Source organism: Orycteropus afer, unplaced genomic scaffold (assembly GCF_000298275.1).
Source record: "Orycteropus afer afer isolate SDZICR_OR568_19922 unplaced genomic scaffold, OryAfe1.0 scaffold00027, whole genome shotgun sequence".
Taxonomy (NCBI): domain Eukaryota; kingdom Metazoa; phylum Chordata; class Mammalia; order Tubulidentata; family Orycteropodidae; genus Orycteropus; species Orycteropus afer.
The window spans coordinates 2,486,168-2,506,297 of NW_006921614.1; the positions used below are offsets into that span (position 1 = coordinate 2,486,168).

At 39.1% G+C, this 20,130-nt stretch overlaps 1 protein-coding gene across 1 annotated transcript in view; it reads left to right on the forward strand.

The window, feature by feature from the left end:
- Nucleotides 1-7,324: 7,324 nt before the first annotated feature.
- Nucleotides 7,325-20,130, forward strand: part of EEF1E1 (eukaryotic translation elongation factor 1 epsilon 1) — a 29,409-nt gene continuing 16,603 nt past the window's right edge. The window contains exons 1-2 of the mRNA XM_007935332.2: nt 7,325-7,411; nt 14,051-14,251. Coding sequence (XP_007933523.1) covers nt 7,325-7,411; nt 14,051-14,251 — 288 coding nt within the window. The remainder of the gene's footprint in view (nt 7,412-14,050; nt 14,252-20,130) is intronic.

Consider the following 20,130-nt stretch of genomic DNA (forward strand, 5'->3'; position numbering starts at 1 on the left):
TCTTCTGGCCTGCTTCTTTGGGCATCCCTGAGTTTCCCCTCCTCACCTAATCCCTTCGGCTGATTGCTCTTCTCTTTGGCTTCCTGGGTTTTATCCCCTTTCTCCTGCTCTTCCTAAATAAATTAAAAAGACATTGAAATACCACAAAGCATCTTCTCAGACCACAATGCTATAAAATTAGAAATTAATAATAGGAAGATCAAGGAAAAAAAGCCAAATATGGAAGTTGAAAAATATGCTGCTCAAAAATTACTGAGTAATAGAAGAAATAAAAAGTGAAATAAAAAAATTCCTAGAAACAAACAAGAATGAATATACATCTTATCAAAATTTATGGGACATAGTGAAGCAGTAGTCAGAGGTCAGTTTCTAGCAATAAAGGCATACATCAAAAAAGAGGAAAGAAACTAAATCAACACTCTAACTCAACAACTCTAACAATTAGAAAAATAACAAAAGAATCCTACAGTATCTAGAATTAAGGAAATAATAAAGATCAGAGCAGAAATAAATGAAACAGAAAACAAAACACTAGAGAAAATCAACAGAACAAGAAACAGGTTCTTCTAAAAGATTAACAAAAGTGACAACCACTGGCAAATCTAACAAAAGAAAAGAAAGAGAAGATGCAGATTACAAGAATAATAAATGAAAAGGGTGTCATCACAACAGAACCACCTGAAATAAAAAAGATACTGATAGAATATTATGAAGACCTGTACTCCAATAGATTCAAGAACTTAGAAGAGTTGCACAAGTTTCTCGAATCACAAGACCTACCTAAACTATCCCACTAAGAGAAAGAATACTTGAAAAGACCCATAACAAAGGAAGAAATTGAACAGGTCATAAAAAAAAAAAAAAAACCTTCCCACAAGAAAAAGTCCTGGCCCTGATGGCTTCACTGGAGAATTTTACCAAATATTCAGGGAAGAGTTGATACCTGTACTACTCAAGCTATTCCAGAAGACAGAAAAAGATGGAATACTCCTAAACTCATTTTATGAAGCAAGAATAACACTAATACCAAACCCAAGGAAAGACACAACCAAAAAGGAAAACTTCAGACCAATATCCCTCATGAACATAGATGCAAAAATCTTCACCAGCATCCTAGCCAACAGAATCCAACAACATATTAAAAAAAAATAATACATCCTGACCAAGTTGGATTCATACCTGGTATGCAAGGATGGTTCAACATCAGAAGAACAATTAATGTAATCTATCACATAAACAAAACAAAAGAACCATATGATTGTATCAATTGACACAGAAAAGGCATTTGATAAAATACAACACCCATTCTTGTTCAGAACTCTCAGAAAAATAGGGATAGAAGGGAAATTTCTCAACATAATAAAGGGCATATATGCAAAGCAGTGGCCAACATTATTATAAATGGAGAAAGACTCAAAGCATTCCCCTTAAGAACAGGAACCAGAGAAGGATGCCCTCTATCACCACTCCTATTTAACATTGCATTGCAAGTCCTAGCCAGGGCAATAAGGCAAGAAAGAGAAATGAAAGGCATCCAAATAGGCAAAGAGGAAATAAAGCTATCTCTATCTGTGGATGATATGATCCTACACATAGAAAACCCAAGAGACTCAGCAAAAAATCTACTGGAACTGACAGAGAGGTTTAGCAAAGTGGCAGGATACAAGGTCAACATACAAAGATCAGTTGGATTCCTCTACACTAACAGAGACCTCTGAAAGAGAAATAAGGGAAACAATACCATTTACAATAGCCACTAAAAAGATAAAATATCTAGGAATAAATCTTACCAGAGACACAAAAGACTTATACAAAGAAAACTATAAAACACAGGAGACAACAAGGGATCTACATGAATGGAAGAACCTGCCTTGTTCATGGATAGGAAGACTGAATATTGTGAAAGTATCAATACTACCCAAAGCAATCTACACATTTAATGCAATCCCAATCTAGATACAACAACATTTTTTAAGGACGTGGAAAAACCAATTACTAACTTCATATGGAAAGGAAAGAGACCTCAGATAAGCAGAGCACTATTGAAGAAGAGAAAAGTGTGAGGTCTCACACTCCCAGATCTCAAAATCTACTATAAAGCCACAGTTATCAAAACAGTGTGGCATTGGTACAATGACAGACATATAGACCAATGGAACAGAATTGAAAACCCAGAAACAGACCCATCCATCTATGGACAGCTGATCTTTGACAAAGGTCCAAAACTCATTAAATAGGAAAGAGATAGCCTCTTTAACAAATGGCGCTGGCAAAACTGGATATCCACTTGCAGAATGATGAAACAAGATCCATATCTCACCCCATACACAAAAACAAACTCAAGATGGATTAAAGACTTAAATGTAAAACCCAAAACTATAAAATTCATCAAAGATAAAATAGGGGCAAATCTAGGAACCTTAATTTATAGCATAAATAGACTATCAAACATAACCCAGAATGCGCAGGAGATAGAAGAGACACTAGATGACTGAGACCTTTTAAAAATTAAATTCTTATGCACATCGAAAGACTTGATCAAAGAGTAAGAAGAGAACCTACAGATTGGGAGAAAATATTTGCCTATGACGTGTCTGACAAAGGACTTATCTCCAAAATTTATAGAAAACTTCAACACTTCAACACCAAAAAGACAAACACTACAATTCAAAAATTGGGCAAAGAGACATGAATAGACACTTCACTAAAGACGATATACTGGTGGTGAACAAACACGTGAGGAATTGTTCGTGATCTTTTGTCATTAGAGAGATGCAAATCAAAGCAATGATGACATATCATCTCACCCCAGCAATGACAGCAAAGTTCAACTGGACAGAAAATAATAAATGTTGGCGAGGTTGTGGAGAGATTGGAAATCTCATACACTGCTGGGGGGATTGTAAAATGGTACAACCATTGTAGCAAATGGTATGGTTTTTCCTTAAAAAATTGAAAATAGAAATACCATTTGAACCAGCAATCCCACTACTAGGAATGGATAACCAAATTATGATACATTCAGACTATGGAATACTATGTACACTAAAAAACAATGAAGGATACGTGAATCATCCCACAATGTGGATGAGCCTGGAGGATATTATACTGAGAGAAGTAAGTCAATCGCAGAAGGATAAATATTGTATGAGTCCATTACTGTAGAAAGACAAGGAAGGGTTTGCTAAAGGAAGGGAACTCACTTTGTAGGCTACTGGGGTAGGAAGGGAAGGAGAGAGAATAATTTCGGGCTAGTTGGGTGCCACATGCTGATGTGGGTAAGGGGAGGGATGGTATGGAAAGAGTCTGTGACCACCATGAAAACATTGGGGAAAGAGATGGCACCGAATTGTGCACATAAGATATAAACAACAGGGGCTAATACCAATATATCCACAATACTGCATTACCATTAACACTAGGCTACAGATAAATACATAAACATCTGAGAAGATCAGATGGGGGTCAGCGAACAGGATTATACTCTAGACCAAGGATAGATTCAGCTGAGGCTAATCTTACACAGATATCAGTGATATACAATACCCACTATCCTTACAGATACAACAGAAGACAGACATAGAGCAATCCCTCACACACAGCCAGACACTGTGGGAGAGAGAGCCACAGATCTACTATAGTTCTGGGGGACACGAGACTCAATAGGCACAACAAAATACATAAAAATCTTGGTCCGCAACCAACATTGGTGGGTAGCGACTGGGGTCTGAAAAGTTTTCAAGCAGCCATCTAAGATGCAGCTAATGGTCTCCTATTGTCGGAAGCGAAGAAGAGTGCAAAAAACCAAGGGCATTTGGAAACAATCAGGCCTAGGACATGATGGACCTTGAAAACAGAAGAACAAGATGGTGCCGAGCTACCAATGCCAGCCACTCGGGAAGGGATCAGAACTGGAGATCCCGGACAGAGTGGAAGGAAAAATGTGGAACAAAATCCGAAAACACAATAATGACCAGAATTACTGGTCAGATGGAGTCCAGTGGGACCCCCAATACTATGGCCCTGGGATACACTCAGGCCTGGAATAAAACTTACTCCCAGGGGCTGGCTCTCAGCCCAATGGTAAATAAAATGTACACGCAGACCACTCAACCCAGGGTGATGCACCCACTTACTCTATGGAGATGCATCCGTTGGAGCAATTGACCACGGGGCAGCAGAAGGGTAACATTCACACGGAGGAAATGCAGGACACACAAGAGTGCATAACTATGAGTGGCATGGGGGGGGCAGTGGTGAGCGGGAGGTGGTTACTGGGAATGGAGGGGAGGAGAGTGGGTTAGGGTTGTGGCTGTTAATTGGGGGGTGAAACCAAATGTACATGAAATGTTGGATGTAAAACAAACTCTGCCTTGTAAATTTGCACCTAAAGCACAATAAAAAATAAAATAATTCCTATTACTTGATTCCATGATCAACAGCAGTAGAAGCAGCAGGCAGGAAATCAGGTGATGTATTGCACTGGGCAAATCTGCTGCAAAAGACCTCTTAAAGAGCAAAGATGTCTCTTTGAAGACTAAGGTATGCCTAGCCGAAGTTAGGAAGTTTTCAATCACCTCATATTCATGTGAAAGATGGAGAATGAATAAGGAAGACCAAAGAAGAATTGATGCTTTTGAGTTGTGGTGTTGGCGAAGAATACTGAAAGTACCATGGACATCCAGAATAATGAACAAATCTGTCCTGGAAGAATTCAGCCAGAATGCTCCTTGGAAGTGAGAATGGCAAGACTTCATGTCACCTACTTTGGTCATGTTGTCAGAAGGGACCATCCCCTGGAGAAGGATCTCATGCTTGGTAAAGTGGAGAGTCAGTGAAAAAGGGGGAGGCCCTCAACAAGATGGACTGACACAGTGGCTGCAATGATGGGCTCAGGTTTAGCAAGGAGTGTGAGGCTGGCACAGGACCGGGCAGTGTTGCATTCTTTCGTACGTAGGGTTGCTATAAGTTGGAGCTGGGTTGACAGTACCTAACAAGAAGAACCCAATCCTAAAAATAACAGTAGTAACAATAATCTATGAGTGGATACATACATAGATAGACAATCAAACTAAATAGGGATGGGAAGGGGAATGTGGCCACATCCCTGAATATGTATAGGTTTGACAGAGGAAAAAATATTTTTTTAAAAAAATTCACAAATTAAAAAGTATTATTCTACCCATTTATCTCAATTTCAAATGTCAAAACTCATATAAATTGGGGAAATATCCTTTCAGATAGTTTGTACATAGACTCAGCTCAGCTCTACCATTTAGATCATCTCAATTTAAATATATCATAAATTGGAATTAGATAAATGTAAAATTTTAAAAAAATTAATTACAAGCAAGGTGTACCTAAACCCTGAATATAGATATGTGAATTCTCTCAGAATTTTTAAGGAAGTAGAAGAGTCATTCAATTTTTTTGTGTAGTAAAAATTAAACAGGTAATTCAGGACCAAACCCATTCGTATTGGAATTTCCTTTGTACTTCATTTGTGTTGATTCGACCCAATTTTCTTTGCTTTAAGTTTACTTCTGCTGCCTAAGTTAGTTCATTTGTTTATATTGAGGTCAGGAGGTCTCTCACAGTGATAGCATTCCCCATTAAACTTCTATATTTCTGATTCAGAGATGAACTATTGTTGCTGTTGTTAGATGCTATCAGGTCAGTTCCAACTCATAGCGACCCAGTGTACAATAGAATGAAGCATTGCCCAGTCCTGCACTATCCTCGCAATCGTTGCTTTCTTGAGCCCATCATTGCAGTCACTATGTCAATCCATCTCATTGAGGGTCTTCACCTTTTTCACTGACCCTCTAGAGTAGTAAGCATAAACTTTTCACTGGCCAATTTTTTTGGAAGTAGATCACCAGGTCCTCCTTCCTCATCTGTCTTTAGTCTGGAAGCTCAACTTCAACCTGTCCACCATGGGTGACCCTGCTGGCATTTGAAATATTGATGGCATGAATTACCTTGCAGTACTTCTTTTCAGTTTCTCTCAGACTGACATACATTTTGTTTACTCATTCTTCAACATGGAAAATATCTTTTATTTTCAGAAATCTTTTGGAAAGATTCAAGGCCTCAACCTACATGACCCATTTTCTACTTTAAAAATAAAAATATAGAAACTTAGAAATATATTTGCATCTTTTAAAAATGTTATGTGCATTGTTCATTTATATGCTTCTTGCTGTTGTTAACTGTTGTCAAGTCAGGTCAGACTCATGGAGACCTTATGTATAACAAAACATAATGTTTCCTGATCCAGTGTCATTGGTATGTTTGAGTCTCTTTTTGTAGCTAGTGTATCAATCCATCTCATTGACAGCTGTGCTTTTCTAATGACTGGTCTATCAAAGGAAGTCAGCAGAAGTCTTGACATCCTAACTTCTAAGGAACATTCTGATTGTGTCTCTTCTAGGTACATAAACCATACAACTACTTTCTTTCTCTGGTGTTGAAATACCACCACAAAGGGGAAAAAAAAAAAAAAAACTTACTGTAGTTGCCTTGGATCCAACTCATAGCCACACCTCCTTGGGTTTCAGAGGCAGTGTCATATGGAATTAGATTGCCCAACCTTCCTTCCAAGGAGTGGCTGGTGGTTTTGAACCACCAGCCTTCTGGTCAGCAGTCAAATGCCTTAGGCTCTACACTATCAGAGCTCCTGGTTATTGAAATACAAATTAAAACATTAGTGGTTGATATACTTGGGCTATCATAATTACTTGACTGCGATCTAATAAACCCAGGGCTCTATGAATTAGTTTTTAAATTTATAATTCTCCTGCTACTATTGCTTTATACTGACACTACAAAAATTAGTTTTTCTATTCACCACTACAACACTATATTTATTAAAATCCTCATGAATAAAACTGTATGTTAGAAAGTCCATTAGATTGTGAACTCTTTGCTATTCAATTCTATTGTTCAAATTCAGAGCCCTTAGTTAACCTAAGGAAAACTAGAGTCCTATCATGTATAAAGTCTTTCGGTGCTTCCAGTGTTCTGTCCTTCAGAAGTCAGATTCAGTCTTCCTACACCCGCTTGAGGCGAGTGGATTCCAAAGCGTGCCCTCAAAAGCCCCAAGGGCTGGAAGTCCTGAGGTTAATTGCTTATCCACCAATGCCACTCCCCCTTAGGTCCTGCCCCTTCCATTGGCCCCACCTCTGCGCGGAGCCGCGCCGTACACGCCCCGTCCGCTGAGCCAATGGCCGGGGACGTTCACGGGGGTGGGACTTCCCTCTCCGCCAATGGCGAAGGTCCTTGTTGTTCTGGCCCTGCCCCTGACAGTAGCTCGCCCAGGAAGATGGCGGCAGCCGCAGAGTTGACGGTGCTTGAGAAGTCCCTAGGGCTGAGTAAAGGGAATAAATACAGTGCACAGGGCGAGCGCCAGGTGAGAGGCGGGATGACGAGGAAGGGAAGAGGGGCTTGCTGAGCCTAGGTCAGACTCGGGGAGGCGTGGTGAAGACATGGCTGCTGTGCTGCGCCTGCGGCCCCCCACGTGTCTGTGCTGGGCCAGCAGCGCCTTCTTGGCTTCTTCTCCCCCTGCTGTAGCCCGGGAAGGGAGGAGCGGGGAAACCTATTCCAATCGAGGTTCGGTCTGAACTTTTCCTTTTGGGATGTGGTCATAACGCATTCCAGAAAAGAGAAACCAGTTGTGCGGAGAGCCCCCAAAGAGCCCTTGGCTAGACCCGCCTGGAGGGCTAATGGTTTCGTTTACTGTAATGACACCATTCATTCCGTTCTGACGCAACTAGGCAGTGAGATTACTTGGGGCGACCAGCGCTGTGTTGAGCACGGAGAATAAGGCTGTGATGGCAGATACTTCTCCCTACTTTCAAGGAGCTTGTTTTTTATTCGAGAAGACCAATCTTGCAGTTATTTAAATTACAGTAGCGAAAAGAGCTACACTTAAGTGGCCCAATTTTTGTAATTCAGGGAGGATTTTGTTTTGTGATTGGGTCGCAGAGAATGAGAGAAGTTATACAGTTAAGAGAATTGGTGACACAAAAGGAGCTGCGTAGTCAGGGCGTAGAAGAACATTAGCGTTTTGTACAATTTGCTGTTTGCTGTGGAGAGAATGTGTTTGAATGGATGTAGGAAGACAGTTTTTGTATGTACATATTTTGTGTCCTTTGAAATTTTGTTGCCAAACCATGTTTATTCGGTTGACCCTACTTTTTCATTTGCTCCGTGTTAAAATCTTGTCTCAAAAATGGAAGTGCTGTAGTTTTTACAAATAGGTAAACTGAAGCCTAGAAAAATTAAGTGACTTGCCTAAGATCAGGTGGCAGAGTAGGCATTGGAAGCAAAGTGGCCTGGTTTTTAGTTTTCCCTCTGGCCCTATGCTTATTCCTTTCGTTTCGACTACTATTCAGTAGTCTTCAGGAGCTTATTATCTACTATGAGAAGCAGTCATACAGGTAATTAATACAAAGCAGGACAGAATATGTGCTATAATAAAGGGAAATAGTCTTGAGGCGTATGGAGGAGGAAGTTAATTCTGAGTTTATAAGCTTCATGGAAGAGGTGGTGTTTAAGGTATCAAGGTTTGAAAGATGTATAAGACCAATAAGTTATGAAAGCTTGGAAAGTTTGGGGCAATGAGTAATTAGACTGGTGTTAGGAGTGAGAGACAGTACAAGAGAAACCCAAAGTTGTAATTTTAAGGGCCTTGGAGTTCAGAGAGTGGTTTTGTTTTGTTTTGTTATCATAAAAATATCGTTTTGCTGGCAATTGACAGCTCTTAAAACTTTCTGTTATATATTTTGGGGAAAGGGTGAGGATATGTGAGAAGATTGAGCCATATTTGGAAAACATCAAACATTAAGCAGTAATGAGCAATAGGATGCTGTCTGCAACATAAAGATGATCCGTCCAGAGACCTACCTTTAGTAGAATGGTTCGTTGAACTATGGCACATCAACACATTGGGATATTGTTTACACAGCAATTAAAGATGATAACTTTGAGGACAATGGAATCCTAAGATGAATGTAAAAATAGTATGTTTCCCATGATTGCAACTGCATAAGACTTGTATACTTTATGTTGTATAATGGAAAAAGAATGAGCTTTTGAGTAAATAGTGCTCTATTTAAACCCTGACTGTGTCATTACAAACCAATGACCTTGATTCTTCACCTATAAAGTGAAGATAAGATTACTTACCTATCTGGGAGGATGTTGTAATTATCAGATGGAAAGATGATTGGGATTTTTGAGTTAACATTGTTGGATTATGAAGAATTTATAATAATAATTTCCAAATAATTTTCCTTAGGATTGTGTTTTTCACCCATACTTAGCAATTGTGAAATTATTTCCTTTTTTTAAAAAAACTGGAATATAAACCCAGAAAGTACACAAATGTAAGAGTACAGCTCAGTGAGTTATCACAAAGTGAACACACCCACATAGCCACCATCAAGGACTAGAACAAGACCAGCACCCTCAGAATGTTCCAATGTTCCCTGTTGTTTTCTTTTAATACATTTTTAAAGGACATTATTGATATTAGAGGCAGTAGTTTTGTTTTAGTGTGGAGGCAAAAATGAGGATTAAAAAGAAAAAAACAGTTGTCATCAAGTCATCTCTGACACATGGTGAGTCTCACGTGTTTCAGAGTACAACTGTGCTCCACAGGTTTTCAAAGCTGGGACTTTTTCGATGTAGATTGCCGGGCAGCTTCAGGTAGATTCAAATTGCCCACCTTTCATTTAGAGCCTCTACTCCACTCAGGAACTCTTAAAGTGATGTTGTCGTTGCTGTTAGTTACTGTCATGTTGATTCTGACCCTTGGTGTTATTACAGGGAGCTAAGACTGTAAAGATTTACTGCCTTGGAAAACCAGTGGGAGTTGTGTGAGTTGGAATTGACTCGATGGCCGTGGATTTGGTTTTTATATAGGAGCTCTGGTAGCATAGTGGGTAAAGCACTTGACTGCTAACCAGAAGGCTGGCGGTTCAAACCCACCAGCCACTCCTCGGAAGGAAGGTTGGGCAATCCTACTTCTGTAGTGATACTGCCTCGGAAACCCAAGGAGGGGTCGCTATGAGTCGGGGCCGACTTGACGGCACATAACAACAACAACAACAACATAGAGAATAAGGAGTTCTGGTGGTATAGTGGTTAAGGCATTGGGTTGATAATCAGAAGGTTGGTGGTTCAAACCCACCAGCTGCTCCGCAGAAGAAACATGGGGGAGCCTGCTTACGTAAAGCAGAATGAAAGCACAGTGGAAGTTGCTGTGTGTTAGAATCTACTCAGTAGCACTGAGTTTGATTTTGGTTTTATATAGTGGATGAGGGGAGCTCTGGTAGCATAGTGGCTAAGACACTTGCCTGCTAACCAGACGGCTGGCGGTTCAAAACCCACCAGCCACTCCTCGGAAGGAAGGTTGGGCAATCCTACTTCCGTAGTGATACTGCCTCGGAAACCCAAGGAGGGGTCGCTATGAGTCGGGTTTGACTCGACGGCACATAACAACAACAACAACATAGTGGATGAGAAGTAGGTAAGGAAGTGAAAAGTGGAGAGAGGTTATCTCTTTTACTTTTTTGGAAGTAACCTTTGAATCTGTATTCAATTTTCCTGTATACTTTACAATGTATTGGCATAGATGTGTGAACCAGCTTGTTGTTGTTGTTGTTGTTATGTTTACTTGTTATTTATGGATGGTCCATCTTCCATTTTCATTTAAATTTTTCATAATGCTTCATGTAGTTTTGCATAATGTTTAAATTAACTGGCAATTTCTTATAAGCAAGTAAATCTGACCTTTTATATTGCTGTTGTACTTCCAGAAAGAAAAAAGGATTATTTTTCAAGTGGTTGTCTTTATTAAAAAGCCCAGGCTTTATTATCAGTTGCCTCAATTACATTTTTTTAAAATATGAAATATTGGCTGACAGTAAAGAGCTTTGGTGGTATAGTGGTTAAGGCATTTGGCTGCTGACCTGCAACAGTGGTTCAAACCCACCAATCTCTCTACAGAAGAAAGATTGGGCAATCTGCTTCCATAAAGATTTACAGCCTTGGAAGCCCAGTGGTTTGCTGTGAGTCAGAATAGACTCAATGGCAGTGAGTTTGGTTTGGTTTTTGTATTGACTAAACTTATTCTGAAAGTTCCCCAAACTGATAGATGTGCAATTCATGGCAACCAAATCACCATCACAGTAATTAATAAGATTCTTAGTTATATTGGATTACATAGCACTAAAACTAGCCTAGATATCATTTGGTGGTTCTAATTATGTCAACATAAGTCATTGTCATTATAATTGTTTCTTATTTTTTTTATTACAGAAGTCAGAATTATTTAAATATGTTCACCTTGTAAAATTAGGGTGTGGGTAATCTTGATTGAAGGAGCCTAGGTGGTGCAAGCAGTTTGTGAGCAGCTGCTAATTTAAAGGTTGGCAGTTTGAACCCATCCAGCAGCTCCAAAGAAGAAAGGCCTTGCAAACTGCTTCTGGAAAGATTACAGCCGAGAAAACCCTATGGAAAATCAAGGATGCAAGGAGACAGTTAATCCAGAGAACTGATGGACCACATGAACCTCAGCTTCCACAACCCTGAGACCAGAAGAACTAGATGGTACCCAGCTACCACTACCACTCTGAAAGGGATCACAATAGGAGGTCCTGGATAAAGTAGGAGAAAAATGTGAAACAAAACTCAAAAGCATTAAAAGACCAGGCTTATTGGTCTGATGAAGACTGGGGGAAACCTGAGACTATGGCTGTGTTAGACCTGGTTCTCTAGAGAAACAAAACCGGTAAAGCTTATATAGAGAGAGAAAGAGAAATTTATCTTAGGAAAACGGCTCACACACTTATAGAAGCTGGCAAGTCCAAAGTTCTTGGATCAAACATCAAGCTGGAGGCTTTTCTCAATTCATGCAGCTGTAGGGGCTGAGGAGCTCAAGGTTGGCAGGCAGTATACTGACTGTTTACTCCAATGAATGACAAATCCAAGATCTCCAGGCCGAATGGTGGATTGTTTGCTCATGGACAGTTGTAGGCAGCACAACAGGAACCACAGGAGAAGTGTCTCTTTTCCCAGGATGTCCATAAATATACTGGAAGGAGGCCACACCACTAGGGAAACTCCCTTTCAATGGATTGGCTGCTCAAAACATATACATCTGGTCCTATCATGGGAATAACCACATCACAACTGCTTAAACCACAAAGAATTGTGGTCCAGCCAAGTTGACACACAGCTCCAACTATCACAGTCCACCCCTTGTCCACTTGGCAGTTGTACACATCTTCTTAACCATATATAATCTCTAAATAAGGACAATTATAAAGTCATATTTGCGCCTAATGTGATACGGTAACATACGTACAACCGAAATGTATTAACCTTATTTACATGTCGCAGTTCATAACAGAAGGAAACAAAAATATTTGATGCACATATACAATGAAGAAATATATCACAGTCCTCATTTTTGCAATTGGTCATGTGGTTGTAGCTGATATTCAGAACTACCTTCTACCACCACCCATTCTATATTTCCCTTGCCCTCAGCAAGCACCTCAGCTGATCGTGGTTCTTTTCCTGGTAGGGTGACCCAAACCTTCATTCCTGAAGGGTCTGGGCCATTAGCAGTCATATGAGGATTGGGTTACTGTAATTTTCCACTGACTTTAATCACAGGGCATGGTAGTACTAAGAGAAATCCTAAAGAATCTCCTGTATTCCAGACATGAGATCTTGGTACCAAATGTGTTAGACTGGGTTCTCTAGAGAAACAAAACCAGTAAAGCTTATATAGAGAGAAAAAGAGAAATTTATCTTAGGAAAACGGCTCACACACATATAGAAGCTGGCAAGTCCAAAGTTCTTAGATCAAACGTCAAGCTGGAGGCTTTTCCCAACTCAACGCAGCTTTAGGGGCTGAGGAGCTCAAGGTTGGCAAGCAGGGTACTGGCTGTTGACTCCAACAAATGACGAATCCAAGATCTCCAGGCCGAATGGTGGATTGTTTGCTCACAGACAGTTGTAGGCAGCACAACAGGATCCACAGAAGTGTCTCTTTTCCCAGGATGTCCATAAATATACTGGAAGCAGGCCACACTCATAGGGAAACGCCCTTTCAACGGATTGGCTGCCCAGAACATACACATCTGATCCCATCATGGGAATAACCACATCACAACTGCTTAAACCACAAAGAATTGTGATCCAGCCAAGTTGACACACAGCTCCTACTATCACAATGGCCCTCAGACACCCTTCAAGCTAGGTGCTGAAATCAACCCTGGTGACTCAACTTTCAGCTAAACAATAGGCCTATGAGGAGAACAATAATACCAGGAGGGTATGCTCAGTAGAACAGTCAACCATATGAGATCACAAGGGCAGCATTTGCCCAGGGATAAAGCTCAGAAGGCAGGACAGGAAAGGAAAGAAGGATGAAGGGAAATGGTAAACACTGGGAGGAGGTGGGAAGAGTGCTGTTACATTGTGAGGATTGGAGTGAATGTCACAAAACAAAATACATACGAATTGTTGAATGGAAAACCAATTTCCTCTATAAACTTTCACCCAAATCACAATTAAAGAAAAGAAAGTATAATAAAAGAATAATAATAAAAAAAAAAAAACAGTGGAGCATATCTACTCTATAATACATTGGCTCATTATGAGTCGGAATTGACTCAATGGCAATGGGTTTAATCTAGATTGAAATTTATTATTAATGAGGATCTCTACTTTATCTTCTTGTACATGTACAATTATAAATAACAGTGTTCTCATGGTATGTAATTTCTGTAGAAACATTAATTTAGTGATTGTTTGCAATGCTATTACCAGTTCTATCATCAAGTATCATCAGATTGTGAATTATATAACTTAGATTTCCTGACTTTGAATTACATGTAATTTGGTACACTGGACTAAAATAGAGTGTTTAAAAAGCAGTTGAGAGTTTTACCCATTACTTAAAACCTATAGTCATTATGGTATTTATTTTTGAAATTGCTCTGAAGGACTTTTTTTTTTTTTTTTTTTTAAGATTCCGGTTCTTCAAACAAACAATGGTCCAAGTCTAACGGGATTGACTACAATAGCAGCTCATTTAGTCAAGCAAGCCAACAAAGAATATTTGCTTGGAAATACTGCAGAAGAAAAAGCAGTCGTTCAACAGTGGTTAGAATACAGGGTAACTCAAATAGATGGACACTCCAATAAAGATGACGTCCACCCTCTGTTGAAGGTATTGTGGCTTCTCTTTATGGGCTGAAATGCATTGACTGCAATGCCGGAACCTCTCGGACTTTATGTCCTTGCCTGTGATTCACTTTGACTGTGAGAGTGGCTAGATATTCTTGTATACTAATAGGCCATACTTGTGTTTTTTGTCATGACAAAATCTGTGAACCATATTCCCAGACACAGTTTATATAAAGTAATTATGTGATTCAACTTGTTAAACATAATAAAGAGATCTAAATACAATAATTTTGATCAACATAAGTACTCTGAAAAAGAGACAAGGATTTTTCTACTTGTACTATCTTTTAACAATTGTTTTATCATCTCTTCAAAACACACCTGTTTGTTTTTTCTTATGACTCATATTACATTGCTATTTTTTATTTTCCTTATTAGCTTTACAGTTACTTCTTAGGGCAGAACAGTCTTTGAATCTGAGGTGCATGCCCTAGCATTGATACATATGTGCTAAGTTTGTTTTCTAACTTTATATTTTTAGAATTTATATGTGTGAATATATGTAATATATGCTAACAGTAAGACATTAAAGCAACACAGACTTTTAAGGAAAGTGAGTCATTTCTTTCCTAAAAAAGAAAACTCATTCCTGAGATAACGATAGTTTACAGTTTAGAGCATATCCTTTTGAAATAGAACCTCTCCCATATCAGTCCCATATATTGCTAGGAATGGATTCTGGATCTGACTGCCTATGTTTGAGTCCCAGCCCCATGGCCTCCTAGATGGTAATGTCAGGCAAGTTACTACACTTTTCTATGCCTCTGTTTCCTTATGTTAAATAGGGTTATAATAGAACCTACCTCACACTTAGTATTAAGTGTGAGAATTAAGTCATTATATAAAAAACTTAAAACAATAAGTGTGTGTAAGTATTGGCCTGACCATTATTACTGTTATTATTGAGTACTATGTATGTGCTCGACATCTCACATTGTAACCAGTCAGCTAGGACAGAAATGCCTGTGTTGAAATGGGAGACCTGATAAAACTTTATCGCCAAATATCTGCCGTATACTTGATCCCCAGTAAAGACTTGTTAGGAGCCCTGATGGTGCAAAAATTAAGTGCTCAGCTACTAACCAAAAGGTTTATGCTTCAAATCCACCCAGTGGCTCCATGGAAGAAAAGCCTGGTGATCTGTAAAGATCACAGCCTAACAGACCATATGGGGCTATTCTGTTCTGTCTGGGGTTGCTTTGAGTTGAAAATTCACTTGATGGCACCTAAAAACAATAGCAAAAGCTTGTTAATTGATCACTATACAAAGATAGAAGGCACGCATATTTTATCATAGTTCTGACATTTTTAGAATGAACAAAAGCACCTCCTACATTGATAAATGAAATGAGAAAGGTCTTAGAATTCTATAGTTTTTGCTTCTATTTAAAGGATCTAACTTTTTATGTTTATGTTAGAAAAATACCAGTTGTCAAAACTGTTTTGTCAGTTCTTGGTGAGAATGTGTCACTGCATGTTTCAGAGGCACTGCTGTCACTTATTCTGTATTAATATTGACATTTCCTATCAAACAGTGTATTATATTCTACAAAAAAAAAGGAGCAGATTTGAAAATAAAATTTTCTCTTTCCTTTTATGCTAACAAGTTCTCCCTTTATCACTGTTGGGTACCCCTAAACACATACTACAGTCAGGGTGACCCAATCATTAAAATAACTGCCAGTGCTGCATCTGCCCTTATCCCCTCCTGTCTCTCTTCACCTGAGAACCCCTCATACTACTGAAGCTACCTTGGCCCTCTTTACCTGATCCCTTCTGCCTCAGAGTAGTTTGTAGTTGTTAGTACTTCTCTCTGTAACAGACTTCTTCCTCGCTCTAACCTACCACCCCCTTTCAGAACTTCCTTCCTATCTCAGCTCAGATGTTTCTTTCTCAGAAACTCCCCTAGCAACTTCTCTCTCAAATCTGATGAGGCTCCCAGTTCTATAGGCTATCACAGCACCCCATGTTTTTCCTTCATAACACTCATAAACTAAAACCGGGGGCCACTGAGTAGATTCTGACTCATAGCAATCCTATAGGACAGAGTAGGAACCTCATAAGGTTTCCAAGGCTAAAATCTTTATGCAAGCAGACTACCACATCTTTCTCCCACAGAGCTGCTGGTGGGTTCAAACTACAGCTGAGTGCTTAACCACTGCTCTCCCTGGGCTCCTAATAAGAGAAATTGTTGTTTGGTGTGATTTTTTAAACTTTGATCTGATGGCTTAATATGTATTTCCCCTACTAGGCAGTCCTTCCCTGAGGAATAAGGTGCTTTCTCAAAGGCAAGGAGGACCAGAATCTTTGGGGGTTATAGTTTGAAAAACACTGTCAAGATATCTGATAAAAGACCACCCTCTCTCTATACCTTGAAACTGATTGCTTCATTGGTTTAAAATTTGTATTTTCTTTCCAAAGAAGTCAAATTAGAATAAGAACGTATTCCTATCAAATGCAAATTGCCGTAGAACTTAAGATTGTTGTTATTAGCTGCCATCAAGCCAGCTCCGAGTCATAGAGACCCTTGTGTACAACAGAATGAACACTACCCAGTCCTGTGCCATCCTCACAGTCCTTGCTGTGCTTGAGCCCATCATTGCAGTAACTGTATCAATCCATCTCATCAGCAGTCTTCCACTTTTATACTGACCCACTGCTTTACCAAGCACGATATCCTTCACCAAGTGCTGGTCACTTCTAACAATATGACCAAAGTAGATAAGACAAAGTCTGGCCATTCTTGCTTTTAAAGAGCATTCCAGCTGTACTTCTTCAAGGACAGATTTACATGTTCTTCTGATAGTCCATGGTATTTTCCATATTCTTTCCCAGCACCACAATTCAGAGGCAGCATGTCATCTTCAGCCTTCCTTATTCATTGTCCATCCAGCTTTTACATGCATATGAGATGTTTGAAAATACCATGGCTTGGGTTGCTTTAGTTATGTGCCATCGAGTGAGACCTGACTCATAGTGACCCCTCCTCAGGTTTCTGAGGTAGTATCACTACAGAAGTAGATTGCCTAACCTTCCTTCCGAGGAGTGGCTGGTAGGTTTGAACTGCCAGCCTTCGGGTTAGTAGTCAAGTACCTTAGGCACTACGCTATCAGAGCTCCTTATGACTTGGGTTAAGCACATCTTATTTTTCAGTGACATCTTTCTCTTTAATGCTTTAAAGGGATCTTTTGCAGCAGATTTGCTCAATGCTATATGACATTTGATTTCTTTACTGCTATTTCCATGGCTGTTGATTGTGGATCCAAGTAAAATGACATCTTTAACAACTTCAAACTTTTTCTATTTATCATGATATTGCTTAGTGGTCCAGTTGTGAGGATTTTTGTTTTCTTTATGTTAAGGTGTTATCTATACTGAAGACTGTAGTCTTTGGTCTTCAACAGTAAGTGCTTCAAGTTCACTTTCAGCATGCAAGGTTATGCCATCAGCATGTCACAGGTTGTTAATGAGTCTTCCTTCAATCCTGATGCCACAGTTTTCTTCATAAAGACCAACTTGTCAGGTTTTTTGCTCAGCATACATACTGAATAAGTATGATGAAAGGATACAACCTGATGCACACCTTTCCTGATTCTGAAAAATGCAGTATCCCCTTGTTCTGTTTGAACGACAGCCTTTTGGTTTATGTATAGGTTCCTCATGAGCACAATCAAGTGTTCTGAATTCCCATTCTTTGCAATATTATCCATAATTTGTTATAATCCGTGCAGTTGAATACCTTTTCATAGTCAATAAAATACTGATAAACCTTTTTCTGGTATTCTTTGCTTTTAGCCAAGATCCATCTGACATCAGCAGTGATAATCCCCCATTGCATGTCCTCTTCTGAATTCAACTTGAACTTCTAGATGTTTCCCTTTCAATATACTGCTGCAACTGTTTCTGAACTGTCTTCATCAAAATTTTACTTGCATATGACATTAGTGATACTGTTCAATAATTTCTACATTCTGTTAGATCACCTTTTTTTTGGAATGGGCATAAGTCTTTTCCAGTTAGTTGCACAGGTAGCTTTCTTCCAAATATCTTGGCATAAAAAAATAAGCAATTTGCAGCACTGCATCCATTTGTGGAAATATCTCAGTGAGTATTCCATCAATTCCTGGAGTCTTCCCTATTTTTTGTTAATTCCTTCAGTGCAGCTTGAACTTCTTCCTTCGATACCATTAGTTCTTGATCATATGCTACCTCCTGAAATGGTTGGGCATTCACCAATTCATTTTGGTACAGTGTCTCTATATTCCTTCCATCTTGTGATGTTTCTGGCATCATTCAGTATTTTGCTATTAGAATCCTTTAGTATTGCAGTTCGAAGCTTGAATGTTTTCTTCAGTTCTTTCAGCTTAAGAGATGCCAAGTACGTTCTTCCCTTTTGGTTTTCTAATTCCAGGTCTTTGCACATTTCATTATAATACTTTACTTTGTCTTCTCAAGCCACCCTTTGAAATCTTCTGTTTAGGTCTTTTATTTCATCATGTCTTCCATTTGCTTTAGCTACTCTGTGTTCAAGAGCAAGTTTCAGAGTTTCTTCTGACATCCATTTTGGTCTTCTTTTCCTTCCCTGTCTTTTAAATGACCTTTTGTTTTCTTCATGTATGTTGTTCTTGATATCATCCCACAACTGGTCTGGTCTTTCGTGATTGGTGTTTAGTGCATCAAATCTCTTCTTCAAATGATCTCTAAATTCAGGTGAGATATAATCAAGGTCATATTTTGGCTCTTCTGGAATTGTTTTAATTTTCTTTAGCTTCAGCTTGAACTAGCATATGAGCAATTGATGGTCTGTCTGTTCCAGAGTCAACTCCTAACCTCATTTTGACTGATGATATGGAGCTTGTCTGTCACCTCTTTCCATTGATGTAGTCCATTTGATTTCTGTGTATTCTGTCTGGTGAGGTCCACTTATAAAGTGGCTGTTTATGTTGTTGAAAAAAGGTATTTGCAATAAATAAATCATTGGTCTTGCAGAATTCTATCATGCAATCTCCAGCATCATTTCTATCACCAAGGCCATATTTTCCAGTTACCAGTGATGATCCTTTGTTTCCAACTTTCACATTCCAACCACCGGTAATTATCAGTACATCTTGACTACACGTTTGGTTAATTACAAACTGTAGAAATTGGAAAAAAACTTTACTTTCTTCATATATGGCTTTAGTAGTTGGTGAATAAATTTGAATAATAATAGTATCACTGGTCTTCCTTGGAGGCATGTGGATAATATCCTATCACTGACAGCATTGTGTTTTATAATAGATCTTGAGATGTTCTTTTTTGATAATGAATGCAACGCCATTCCTCTTCAATTTGTCATTTTTGGTATAGTACACCATGTGATTGTCAGATTCAAAATGGGCAATACCAGTCCACTAATGCCTAGGATATTGATCTTTATGCATTCCATTTCATTTCTGACAGCTGCATTCCATTTTTTTTTTGTTCATTCTGCATTCCAATTATTAATGAATGATTGCAACTGTTTCTTCCCATTTTGAGTCATGCCCTACCTGCAAATGAAGGTCCTGAAAATTTACTCCATCCACATCAGTAAGGTTAACTCTACTTTGAGGAGGCAGCTCTTCCCCAGTCAAATTTTGAGTGCCTTCCAACGTGAGGGGCTCATCTTCTAACACTATATCAAATGATGCTTCACTGCTATTCAGTTTTCCAGTAATATATCTGACAGTGTTTAACTTCTGTTTATAAGCTTTTTAGTGGCCAACTTTTTCAGAAGTGTTTGGTCCCATCCTTCTTACCACTCTATCTTAGTCTTATAGCTCTGCTGAAATGTGTCCACCACGGGTGACCCAGCTAGTGTTTGAAATACCAGTGGCATGC